This window comes from Gossypium arboreum, chromosome 4, assembly GCF_025698485.1.
Source record: "Gossypium arboreum isolate Shixiya-1 chromosome 4, ASM2569848v2, whole genome shotgun sequence".
NCBI lineage: Eukaryota > Viridiplantae > Streptophyta > Magnoliopsida > Malvales > Malvaceae > Gossypium > Gossypium arboreum.
Window position 1 is genome coordinate 6,424,087 of NC_069073.1, and position 14,379 is coordinate 6,438,465.

Here is a 14,379-nt window from a genome sequence, read left to right on the forward strand (position 1 = left end):
TTCAAAATAAACAAACGTTTTATCAAAATATTCATGACCACTCAACAGTTTCGAAAGCTTTCGAGTTGGTTAACATTTTGAAGATGATAAACTAAATTGATAACTTAGTTTGAAAACCAGTGTTAAGATAATATAGTGTTTCAAAATGGGAAATGAGGTGATAGCAACGATACGATTTCAAAAGCACTGTCATGTGACATCGCTAGATTAGGCCATAACGTCCAGACTGGGCTTGGGGTGTTATATGAAATTGGTATTTGGTATATATGTTGAATGATTGTTGTTAGAATTGTTGTTATAAACTTGGAATAGGTACCAAATGATTCATTTTTATCAAAAATAGGGTCTTCGTCCTGACGAGCATCTTTCTTCGTCCAACATTGGTTGACAGTATGTGACGTCATGATGTTGAGTGGCCTGAGGTCGTAATGTGACGTGAAATTTTTTTTACCTATGTCACAGCGTAGAAGGGGATGACATCACGACGTTAGCCTTAAACTTTTAAAAACTTTGCAATTTGGTCTTATTTCGAGTTCAGGTTGACATAAGTGCTTTCGTAAGCTCGATTAAGACTTAGAATTGATTGTGTAACATGATTTGGCTGTGTAGAATTGATTGTGTAACATGATTTGGTTGTGATTAAAACTTAAATTACATGTGTAAATGATTATTTATTGCATATTTGACTGTCGTTATTCCGACAATGAATGTGGCATCATGTAGCTTGTACCTGACGATCAGGTCAGACGAGGGGTGTTACAGCGAATATAAAACAAGTAGGATCTATTGAAGGATATCGTATTTCACCTAATTTCCCATCTATCTCTCTCCTTCCTTTTGCAAACAACTATATTCTATTTTTTACTACCAATCTTTAGAATGTCTCTAATATTATTCACTATATTGATCTCTTTAAAGAAGCTACAAGACAAACCATTAATTTCGACAAGTCTTCAATCTTATTCTCTCCAAATACACTTATATAGATACTGAGGATTCCATCTTAATAGCCATAAGAATTCCAAAGACGCTTCCTAACTCAAACTATCATGGGCTACCATCTATCCTAAAAAAGGGGAAGAAAAATATTTTTTTTTCTTAGAGATTTGTTTATGTATTAGAAGTTGGAAAGGGAAGTTTCTTACTCAAGCTGGTCAGGAAATTCTGACAAAAGTAGTGATGTCTTCGATGCGAATGTATATTGTGAATTATTTTAAATCCCTATCATTTTGTTTTGATGTGAATGTTCTCCTTAATAAGGTTTGGTGGGGATGAGCTAATTCAATGAAGAACTCAATCAATTGAATGTTTTGTAATAAATTGGCAATACCATGAAGAATAGAGGAATGAGGTTTCATGGTTTTCATGTTTTCAACTTGTCTTTATTAACCCAACAAGCGTGGCATTCAACCAAGAACCCCAGTCAAAGTAGGCACTGATTTTAAAAGGGATCTATTTCCCATCATCAATTCTAATTCAAGCTAGAAAGGGTAGAATATGTTCATATGAATTGAATAGTATCTTAGAAGGTCTTAGTTTCTTGGAAAAAATGTATTAAGATGGAACATCGATAATGAGGACAAAATTCTTATCTAGGATGAAAAATGGATACCTCTAAACCTCGGTTTTAGAACAATATCATTAAGGCCTAATGATCAAGGTCTTACACTGGTCAATCATTTCCTCTCTAATGACCATAAAATATGGAATTTAAATACCTTACGATCTTTATTTAATGATAATGACATGAAAGCCATTAGAAAAATCCTACTAGGTGTTCATGATCAAGTAGATAAACTTATTTGGTGTAACACTCTTTACCCGACCCGACCACCAGATTCAGGTTATAGGGTGCTACGCTCCAAAAATTTAAATTTTAACTAACACATTCATTTAGTACACTCCGCCTAATAGATTAATTAATTTCCAATAATATTTATAACTCAATTCAATAATCAACTTTGCTAACTATATGAATTTAATACATTTATATTGCACAAAGTAGTTTTAATATATAGACAATTTTATTTGAACTTAGAAATGTATCCTACAGACCTATATAATTTCAACTTATGTCTGACCCTAAGACTCTACCTTTGGGTCACCTTGTTGTATGCATATTACAACAAGAAACAATTCTACCTAAGCACGACAGTTTCTGGCCTGGTCCTTCTGTAACCTCTTTAATTTCCTTAATATTTGCAATACATAATGTCACATACGTAAGTACGTATGAACTTAGTGAGGTATCCATACCTTACTTTAGCAAAATTCTAACAAATTGGCTCTTTATGATTTAGAATTTAAGTATGATTGTCTATACTAGGACGGCTTGCCAATCTCATTGGCGTAGTGTCTACGTAACACAAACTAGCTCACTTGTACTTGGTACATTATCCTCAAAATACCATCGCTTATTTCCTCACGCATCCTGGAGAATAATTCATCTTACTTGATTACAGTTGATCTACATCTGACGACTTGATAACAGAAGGTTTCACGTTTCACATTCGACTATACAAAGCCTTGTACACACAAAGCTTCCACTGATAGATGTAATAGCAAAATACAAATTTAGTAGCGATTGATCTCTTGGTGGATTGTCCTTTCTAAATCTATCTTCATTAGTTGCCTATGAGAGCTAACATACTTAGTGAGTGTGCAGGAGACCATCTGAAGGTGTACAAACTCAATATTGATAGATGTGTTGCAACACGAGAAGTTCGATGTCACAACATAGGGAGCAGAATGCAAGAATCTTGAGACTGCCTTCGGTGTTACAAAACAGCCATGAGATGTCACAACACACCCCTGAAGCTACCTTGAACCTGAGGATACTACCTTCGATGTTGCGACACAAGCACTAGAGTGTCGCGACATCAATTCTGTAAGGGAAATACTTACGAGCCAGGGGTATTTTGGTCTACATAATTAAAATTTAAACACGAGAGCATCAACTGACCTAGGGTTGAGGACGACGACAACCCTAACTCTATAAATAGGCTATTAAACACTTATTAGAGAACATCTTTTGATCTTCTTAAGTTTTTTTTGTAATTTTAGTTTTAGTTTTTCCTTTTTTTTAGGCTTTAGGTTTATTTCAGTTCTTCGTATTCATGTTATTTGGAAAAGATTCTTTGTATACTTGGAATAAATCTTGTAGATTCTGTGCTTACAATCAATCAAATACAATTCAGGATTATCGAAACCTTTCTCTTGATTTATTCTTTATGCATATCTTATTTGTCAAGATAATTATTTTCATAAGATCCATGAGAAACTAATCCTCTTATGGGGGATTAGTGAGTGAATGTGTAATTAACTAATTACTATGTAAGGTTCTCTTAACGGATAATCTATTTGGGAGAGGAAGAACTTAAACCCTATATAATAGCCCGTTTTCAGTGAAATCAGAATAGTAGTTTTAGGACCACAAATACGATGTCAAAAAATTTATTTTATTATTATTTTAAGGACTACATCATGATAGTAGCATCATATAATAATTTTGTGAAGAAATTGTATCGTTTGCATGCTTAATTAGATAAAAAGGACTAAATCGCGTAAAGTGAAAAACTTATGTTCTATTAGAAAAAGGTGTTAAATTGCTATGAACTTTAATCATGAGTGGAGTTAAATGGTGGTTAAACCATTGATTTAAGTATTGGACAATTATGGACATCATTAATATGTTTAATAAATGTTATATTAGTAATTTAATAATAAATAAACAAAATAAATAAAACAAAAATCACATTACCTTGTCCATCTTCATCTAGCCGAATGCCTAAGGAAGAAAACCACCATTTTTGAGCTTCAAACATTTGGCCAATCTATATTCTCATGCATGTAAGTATTTTTATCCCTTTTTTAATGATTTCTATGTTTTTAGAGTCGTTGTAGCTTAATCTAGCTAGCCCGGAGATTAATTTGCAAAACTGTTAAAAGTCTAGGGTTTTACCATGAATGTATATTGGTTTTTTTTATGTTTGATGGATGAAATTGAATATTTGATGATAGTTGAGCAACTTTTGTGAAGGATTTTTTGATGAATTTGTCATTTAAGTATTTAATTGAAAAATAGAAAAATGTTCATGGTAAAAATGTGAAATAAATGAAATATAGGGATTGCTAAGAACTAAATTAATATTCGGCTAGCATGGGTGTGGACTAAATTGCATGAATTTCCATTTTTATGAGCTAGGGACTAAATTGTAATGAATTCAAAATTTTAGGGGAAAAAGCATAATTTTTCTAATTTGGATTAAATCGAATAGAATGAAATTGAATTAGCTAAATTTGATTATATAGATCAAGAAAAGCAATATTTGGATTTAGATTAGGGAAAAGAAAAAGTATCAGATTAGCTGATCATAAATTCTCATTTGCGATCGAGGTAAGTTTGTACATTTAATTAAAGTTGTAATATGCTCGATTTACATGCTTTTATGTTATATTATAGTATTATGTCTCTACAAAAAAATCCAACGAAGTTTCGGCAACTTTCAGATCCCGTTTGAACCTTAGGAATATATAGGATACAAATGATATGTCATTAGGGGTTACTGTGTTTCGAGTGTTAGTCTTGTACGTCCTACCGGTGGCTGAGTTTTCAGCATGTGTTCAGCTTACCTGACAGCTTGTGTGAGCAGCACCGTGTAGCTACGTCTTGACTGATAGCTTGTGTGAATAGACCCATTTATGGCTCAAGAGAGAGCATTGATACGATATATGAGATAGTAGTGGTTTTGACCACATGTTGGCACATAGTGTGTGAGATTCTCGCATATCCGATATTATTCTAGTGTTTCAACAAGTATGAAAAAAGGAATATTCAGAAAATGCTTCAATAAGTGATGTTATGGAAGTATGGAAAGGTATGAGTTGATGATATTTGAAATATGCTTAGCAATATGCTTGCAAGTATGAATGTTTATAAGTAGTATATATAAAGCTATGATGTTATTGAGATGATTTGCTAAGCTATGAGATTATCTAACTTGAAAGGTTGTTGTTGCTTAGGCTAATGCCAAATCATATTGGATTATCTCAAAAAAAATTTGTGCTTATAAATTGAAATGGTAAGCTTTGTTTATGATTTACGAACATGTTAAGCATTTCATGCTTACTTTGTGTTAATTTCTTGTGTTTCTAGATAATTGGAAACTCGTGCGGGTTGAAAGCTGTCAAGAATCCTATCACACTATCCATCAGTTGTATCAGTATATTTTGAAGATTTTGAGTCATTATTATAATGGCATGTATAGGTCTTTTGTTTAATGAATTTAGCCATTATGTGGCTTGTATATATGTTATTTTGGTTAATGAATGAATTGGTAAGATATTAAGATTATATGGTATTTGGTGTGGTTGATAATTTGATGTTGCGTTGGTTAAGATGATGATAAGGAAATGTTGATGGAAATGGTATGGTAGCAGTTAATGGCTGGTGTGGAATGAATATAGCATGATGTTGATAATGGTTAGTTTTGGTAGTTTGGAAGTGAACATCTTTTAGTCAAATTGGTGTGGTACATGTTGGCTGTGAAAATGGTTATTTGGTATTGGTTGTGTATGAAATTTTGGGTATATGAACATATGGATAAATATGGCATGAAATTGTTCAATTGGTAATTTAATTAGTGAATGAATTGGTTAGGTGTTTAGATAAGTTTGATTGTTGAAATTGAGGTGCTATTTTGGCATATTGGTTGAATGGATAGTTTCTATGTTGTGTAAACTTGAATATGCATATGTAAAGTGTGTCTTAAATGCTTGATTATAGGTTCAATTGGCTTGTGCATGAGGTGTGAGTTTGGGTGAGAAAAATGACTTGGAAATGGCCTAATTTTGTCTACACAGGCAGAGACACGGATGTATGTCTCTACAGTGTGTGACACACGGTCAGGCGACATAGTCGTGTGTCCCCTATAACTTTAAAAGGGTTGCAAGTCAGGCTGCACTAATACAGGTGCTTTCGTTAATAGGTCTTTCAATCGGTTAAAACTTTGTTGACATTCATCAGTCCACTCGAACTTTACATCTTTCTGCAATAATCGAGTCATTGGAGAAGCTATCATAGAGAATCCCTGTACAAATCTCCGATAATAACCAGCTAAACCCAAGAAACTTCTAACTTCAGATACATTCTTCAGTGGATTCCAATTGACAATAGCTGATATTTTACTTGGATCTACCCTGATGCCTTTGGCAGATACAATGTGTCCAAGAAAACCCACTTCTCGAAGCCAAAATTCACATTTACTGAATTTAGCATATAACTACTTCTCTCGTAGAATTTGCAACGCAATTCTCAAATGTTCGCATGTTCTTCTTCATCCGAGAATAAACTAAAATATCATCAATGAATACTACTACAAATCTGTCTAAGTACGATCGAATATCCGGTTCATCAAATCCATGAATCTGCAGTGCATTAGTTAGCCCAAACAGCATAACTAGAAACTCATAATGCCCGTACACGGTTCTAAAGGCTGTTTTTGGCACATCTGACTCCTTTACCCGTGAATCGATAATAACCGATCGAAGATCAATCTTTGAAAACACAGTAGCACATTTCAGCTAATCAAATAAATCATCAATCCGGGGTAACGGGTACTTATTCTTTATGGTTACTTTATTAAGCTGCCGGTAGTCGATACACAATCTCAAAGACTCATCTTTCTTTTTCACAAACAGAACCGGAGCACCCCAAGGTGAATGACTCGGTCGGACAAAACCCCTGTCAACAAGTTCTTGCAACTGTGTCTTTAACTCATTTAATTCTGTAGGAGCCATACGATATGGAGCTATGGAAATCGGAGTAGTTCCCGGAATCAAATCTATAGAAAATTCCACTTCTCTTTCTGGTGGCAATCCTGGTAATTCCTTTGGAAACACATCAGAAAATTCACATACCACTGGAACTGCCTGTATTTTTGACTCAGATACTTTGGTGTCAAGTACATAAGCCAAGTAAGCATCATACATTTTTTTGACATACCTCTGTGCTGCCATTACCGAAATCATATCAGATAACCCCTCTGTCTGATCAGATTTAACCTGGAGTAACTCACCATTCTGACATTTTAGCACAATATATTTTTGTCTACAATTTATTACCGCATCATGCTGGGTTAACCAATCTATGCCCAATATCACGTCAAATTCATCAAATGGCAGTAACATCAAATCAGTCGAGAAACAATAACCTCTTACCATTATTGGACAATTTTTACAAATTTTATCCACCAACACAGACTGGCCTAGGGGGTTCGAGACTTTAACCACAAATTCAGTAGGTTCAACAGATAAATTTTTAATAATTGCAAGTTTAACACATATATATGAATGCGTAGAACCAGGATCAATCAATGCAATAATATCAGTATCAAGTAAAGAAAATGTACCAGTAATAACATCGGGTGCTGAGGCATCTTCTCTGGCACGAATGGCATATGTCCTAGCAGGTGCTCGTGCCTCAGGCCTACCTGCAGTATCTTTTGTAGCTCCTCGACTACCACTGACATTACCGGATGGTCGAGGTGGTCTACCTCTCGAAACTGGATTACTCACCGATATCATTCACTTCTTTTCACCCTTTCTAGACAATCTCGAGGAAATGGTCAAAAGAACCACATCGGTAATAAGCCCCGCTCTTTAATCGACATTCACCAAAATGAACTTTATTACAGTACTGGCATCTCGGTTTAGGAGTGCCAACACTGCCAACACTGGTCACTGATGGAGTAGAAGGTTTTGGATTAGTGCGTTGAGAACCTCGCTCTTTGCCCGAATACCCAATGGCTGAAGTAGAACGATCCTGATACTTCTTCAAATTCTTTGAAGCAGAAAACTGGGATTTTCCCATCGGTCTTTTACTAAAATTCGAGCTTCCTCTCACTGTTTCTTTTCTTTGCTCAATTCTTACGCTTTATAAGCTCTCTCGCCAATGTAGCAAACTCTCGAATTTCAAGAATTCGATCAAGAGTTTAATGTCTTCATTTAACCTTTCTTCGAATCGTTTGCACATTTCAGCTTCTGATTGTACCCATTCTCGAGCATATTTACTCAATCGAACAAATTCTCTTTCATATTCAAATACTGATCTGTTACCCTGTTTCAACTCAAGAAATTCTTTTCTTTTCTGATCGAGAAACCTTTGGCTGATATATTTTTTTCTGAACTCGGTCTGAAAGAATTCCCATGTAATTTCTTCTTTCGGAACAACTGAAGCTTTAGTATTCCACCAATGGTAAGCTGTGTCTTTTAGCAGTGAGACGGCACATTTCAGACATTCTTCTGGTGTACAAGATAATTCCTCCAGAACCCGAGTAGTGTTTTCTAACCAAAATTCAGCCCGTTTAGAATCATCATTAACTGCTGCTCGAAATTCTTCGGCCCCATATTTTTGAATTTTATCTACTGGAGCTTTCCCTTTTCTGACAGATTCAGTACCTGTACCTTGTGGGATCTCGGGAACCAGTGGAGGAGCAGGAGGGGGAGCTTGAACTTGCTGCACTACAGGGTTAGTTCTTAAGTATTGATTAAACCATTCATTCATCATTTGAAAGAAGGCTGTTTTTGCCTCCTCCCCTCGACCCTCTGTCTCGGGCCTTCTACTGCTAGTTTCTTCTCTTTGTACTGAAGCCGGAGCATGACTCCCAGCTTCCTCAGATTGAGCTCGGTCGGATGACATTACTATAAGAAAAACACATTTTAAATGGTCAGGAGATATCACACTATCAATAATAATTTAAATGGCATGTATAGCTAATCCCGTATTTGCTACATCGATCCTAGAACCGCTAAACCGTAGCTCGATACCAATAAATGTAATACCCTACTCGTATTCATTCTTAGGAATAGGTACGAGGCATTACCGGAGTTTACGAATTAGATTTTTTTTAACTCAATATAACCCTTTTATAGATATCTAACCTTCCCTGAAATATTAAATCGAGACCAATCCACATCAACCAAATCAATTCAAAATATTTTCAAGATAAATTCATGCATATTTATAAGATAACGTTATCACATATCTAAAACTAGGTTTGTTAACCATACTAATGGCTAACTTTACATTCATTTCACGTTAACATTTACTTTGTTAGCTTATACATGCCATTGATTTCCAAAATAAAGTTTCTTTATATACCGAAATCCTGAGGTTGACAGTGTGATATGTCTCTGACCAAATCTGACCTCCGAGCTCTTAACACTACAAAACAGGGAAAAAGGAAATGGGGTAAGCACTTTGTACTTAGTAAGCTCATGTAACAAGAATTATACTTACCTAATATTTTCAATACAATATAATAAACATTCATATATCCATTCAATGCATTATTACCCTAACATGCACAAACTCAGCATTCAAGTTAGTACAATAATTTCCATGTATCAATAATATATATACCATGATTGATGAGCTCGTCAATACCATGATTTCCATTTCCTTGCTATTTTTCCATATTTATCCCGTTGAATTTATCGAAATTTCGATGGATTTTCAGAGGTACACATTTATTGTACAATTCCGGGTCCGTCAATTCATATTCATGTGCGCACATATCCACTTCAGAGAGCACACTCTCATGAACCTCAACCTTGCGGCGGGATTACCATCGAGCTAAATCCTCGCAATATAAACTCATAGAGTATTGTCGGGATTACCGGTCCGAGCTAAATCCGCAACGACAATTACTCTAATGAGCTTGGATCTCAATTACCAGTCAAAGCTAAATTCAGACCTAATTCGGATTACCCGTCCGGCTAAATCCATTTTACACATATTCTTCGGAGGGCTATATCAAGATAGGATCACCCGTCCGGGCTAGATCCTTTTTACCGTCAATTCCTTTTCAGAGATCCATCGAATTTTCCTTTCATTTAAACGGGATTTCTTCCCATTTTATCAAATATATCAATGTTTCATAAATTTCCATATAATGAACATTCAAATCATATTCATATCAAAAACATGCATTTCAAGCATTTAAGAATATAAATCAAGTTACACGAACTTACCTTGATACTTGTTTGTAAACAGTAAAAATCTACTAATCCTGAACTTTTTCCTTTCCTCGATCTAGCTTCGTATTTGAATCTTCCAGATCTAAATAAATAAATTTAATTATCAATTTAATACATTTCATGTTCATATGCAACATTCTCTATAATTCAACTATTATTTATAGTTCATTCAAAGCTGCTTACTTGAGTCATAGTCACTAAATTATTTATAACTTGAGCTACGGAACTCCAAATTAAGATCCATTAATTTTCCCTGAAACTATACTCATATATATTTTTACCATAAAATTTTCAGAATTTTTGGTTTAGCCAATAAGTACAGTTTATTCTTTAAAGTCACCCCTGTTCTGCTGTTGACAGTTCTGACCCTTCTTCACTAAAAATTATTTATCTCTTCATACAGAATTCAAATAATGTTATCGTTTGTTTCTCCTAAAAATAGACTAATCAAGGATTCTAGACATATAAATTTAAGCCCATAATTGTTTTTCTTAAATTTTTTATGATTTTTCAAAGTCAAAACAGGGGAACCCGAATTCATTCTGACCTTGTCTCACAAAATTCATTATATCTCAAAATTTACAAATCCATTGCTTACACTATTTCTTCTATAAGAAACTAGACTCAATAAGATTTAATTTCATATTTTTTTCATCTTCTAATTCGATTTCTACAATTTATGGTGATTTTTCAAATTTAGTCTACTGCTGCTGTCCAAACTGTTTTTGTGCAAGCTGTTTATTACCATTTTCCCCTAAGCTTTTAATAAATGATAATTTCATCCCTACTCAATTAGCCTCTCAATTGAGTTGATTTTTCTCAATTAACATTTTATTCTATCACATTAAACTAGTTTACAACCTTTAGGAATCAGAATTTCAGCAATAGACTTTAATTCCAAGCATTTTTACAATTAGGTCCTAAAAATCAATTTCTATTGAAATTACCTAATAAAATCATCTCATAAACAAATTAAAGCTTTAATTTAATTCTATTTCATCATAAACTTACAGAACTAAACCATGGTGACTTTCAATTTCATCCATGAAATCAAAAACTAATGAATTTAATAGTAGGACCTAGTTGTAAAAGTCTTAGAAACACAAAAATTACAAGAAAAAGGCAAGGATTAACTCACTTGGTGCAAAAATTATGAAATATAAGCTTAGAGAACCCTCCTATGGCGTTTTTAGCTGCTGGAATTGAAGAGAAATGAAGAGAACTAGATATTTCCTATTTAGTCCTAGCTTTATTTAGTTAATTTTGCAATATTCCAATTTTACCCTTAATTTATCAATTTTTCTGCTGATTTCATACCCTTTCCGTCCAGCCCAAACAAATTTGGGTCTAATTTCCTTTTAAATCATTTCTCATTAGACTCTTAAGCTATTTAATCACTCTAGCAACTTTTACACCTATTACAATTTAGTCCTTTTCATTTAATTGACTACCCAAACATTAAAATTTCCTAACGAAATTTTAATACCACATTAATAACATTTCATAAATATTTATAAAATTATTTTTGACTCAGTTTTACGAGATAGAGGTCTCGATACCTTGTTTTTACCCAATTTCTTCAATAATTTCTTTTTCTATCTAATCACTAAATTGGTAAAATTTTTCTATCAATATTTTCATACGATTTTCCTATCATATCAATTTTCAAGCAAAAATATTGAAATAAATTTCTCTTTAAATCGGATCTATGATTACGAAACCATTGTTCCGATAACCTTGAATTTAAGCCATTACATATACTTACGGACACCACTTTATTCTATATCTTTTGTGCAGTATTCTCACTCTAAACGTTAATACATTCGGAGGCGGTCAATCATTCATGGCCAATGGGATGTTCTCGGTACGGAGCTGATGTTGAATTGACTGAACATATTTTGGTTTTTGTCCAATAGCCCAAGTAGCTCGAAGAGCATCAACATTTTATTATTGTCCTAATCAAATGGGATTTGTTTACTTTCCTAGTTGATGGAACAATATATGTTATTTATTTCCTAATTTTTCCTCTTTTTCATGAATAAGCCTCACAACTTAGCTATACTAGAATTTATGGGTTTCTCGTAATAATTGCCTTTTTCAGAGATTGAAGGATGATCCTATCCTTATGTGGAAACAAACTCTTGATAACTTCTCAGAATTCCTTAATCTTTCTTTACCCTCAATCTCTATCTTAAGAGTCATAACCAACGTGAATACCTCCTGGTCACCTTCTCCCCTAGATGTTATAAAGATAATTGTGATGCTTCCCTCATGAAAATCTCCAAAATGGTTGGTTTAGCTGTTGTGGCAAGGAATAACAATGTAAAAGCTATCGATGGAATCAACACAGCGACTAGATCATCGAATGCGTTTGTGGCTAAAGCCTTAGTGATAAGGTTTTTGGCAATATCTTGTACCTATTGATCTTAGGAGTTTGCTATAATTTTTTTGGTATTTTTCATGTGTGTTTTACCGTTTATGTTCAGGGTTCTTGGTAGTCTCTCCTAATAATGTTGTCTATAAAGTTTGAACTTGTATGTTCCCTTTTGGAGTATAAGATGTCTTACTATTGTACTTATCACCATGTTGGTTTGCTATAATTTTGTTGAAGTTTAATGAATAATGTTACTCAGCAAGAAAAAAAACATAAAAAAATGAAGATTGTAGATGTAAGGAAATTTATATAAATAAAATAATAAAGTTGTGTAACTTTTATAATATTTTACTGTAAAAAAATTCCAAAATGCCAAATCTGAGCTATCGAACAGAGTTCCTCGTGGAACAGTTGGCTGCCAATCATTGTACTATTTTATTTATATTCCGAATAAAATTGCGTTGGCCCATCTCTATTGTCCACAAATTATACCTCTTTTCTCAGCCCTTTCATGGAGGACTACACCCTTTCCATACCTCTCCTAGCTACCCCCGCCGGTGCTCTTACCACCACCGTCGCCGCTACCAGCTGCGCAACCAAAAAAGATGATGAAAATGGGGTTTTCTCATCCGGTTCCAGTATTATTTACCGTCTTCTTTTGGTAATTCTCATCGGAACAATCTCCATATGGGCAAACCACGAAGCATCAAAAGGATTCAAGGTAACCATAATTAACGTGGCCGCCAAAGAATCTCCGGCAGGGCGACGGTTTGATCTCTTTTACGTATCAAACGATGAAGCCACTCGGATCATCTTGAACACAAGCGCCGTGGTCGAAAACATTCTTTATGCAGATCAGTCCGACGACCAAACAAAGAAGCCAGTTCACCATGTCGTTCTTCAGCTGGCTGCCGGCGACAACCTGACGACGATCAAAGTCAGTGTGGACACAAGCAGAAGCAAAGACCCAGTTTATGTCATCAGTTTAAGTCCATCAATAATGGAGGAAAGTAATGTCAAGTACAGTGTCATATCAACCATACAACGTGCCATGGCTCGGATATGGCTCTGGGATGGCAAGTCCAGGGCTCCACCTTGGCTCATAGCTGGCATGGAAGAGTATATATGGATGCAGGCTGGATTTGGCCACCATGATAAAGAAACAGCACTGCATTCAAGATCAAAATTCAGACCAGAACAGTTTTGTTCAGTTCTTTCTCAGGTATGTTCCAAATCAAGTAAGTTGTGGCCTGGGTTGAAGATGAACATTAGTGCCATTTGTGGCGATCATTGGAAATGGGAAAAAACAGGTGGAGTTTGCAGGGAAGAAGATGATAAGGACCCAAAGATTGTGGCACTGGCTTTGGGTTACATTGAGCAGCAACACAAAGGGTATGTTCAAGGATTGAATCAGATTCTAAGAGATGGATGGGATTGAAGAAGGCATGCAGTAGCTGTCAAAAATTTTTTTGAACAATTTGGGTTCACATGGTTTGGGGCCAGCAAGTCCATTATTTCATGTTGGAACGATGTGGACGAGGCATGTTAAAAACGGGTGTTATGTCTTGTTATATGATATTCATATCTCCACCTATTATCAACTGATTCTATAGGTAGAATGCAGATCATTTCCCTTCTTTGTATAAATTTTTGTCATTGATTATCTATATTGCTTGTAGAGTGTAAGTAACGGCATTAATGTTGAAGTTTATATTTTCAAATCTATAGAATCTTGACCTTAAAGCTCAACATCATCTTACTTACCTCATATTTTATGTTTGATGTGTTGTTTTCTTTTTAACTAATTAGAATATCAATCGACGTGAAACACAAAATTGAACAGCAGTAGTGGACAATGCTGAAAATTCCAAGAAAACCCCTTATATTCATTAACAAATAAAAGATTAACTTATAGTAAATAATGTTACATGGACAAAAAAATTAATATTTATTAATGCCAATTGCAA

The 14,379-nt window shown here is 34.5% G+C and overlaps 1 protein-coding gene across 1 annotated transcript; it reads left to right on the top strand.

The window, feature by feature from the left end:
* The first annotated feature begins 12,816 nt into the window (after positions 1-12,816).
* On the top strand, positions 12,817-14,142 carry LOC108452337 (uncharacterized). Its single transcript, XM_017750111.2, has one exon. The coding sequence runs from the start codon at positions 12,924-12,926 to the stop codon at positions 13,848-13,850; it is 927 nt and encodes a 308-aa protein (XP_017605600.1). The 5' UTR covers positions 12,817-12,923; the 3' UTR covers positions 13,851-14,142.
* Positions 14,143-14,379: the final 237 nt, after the last annotated feature.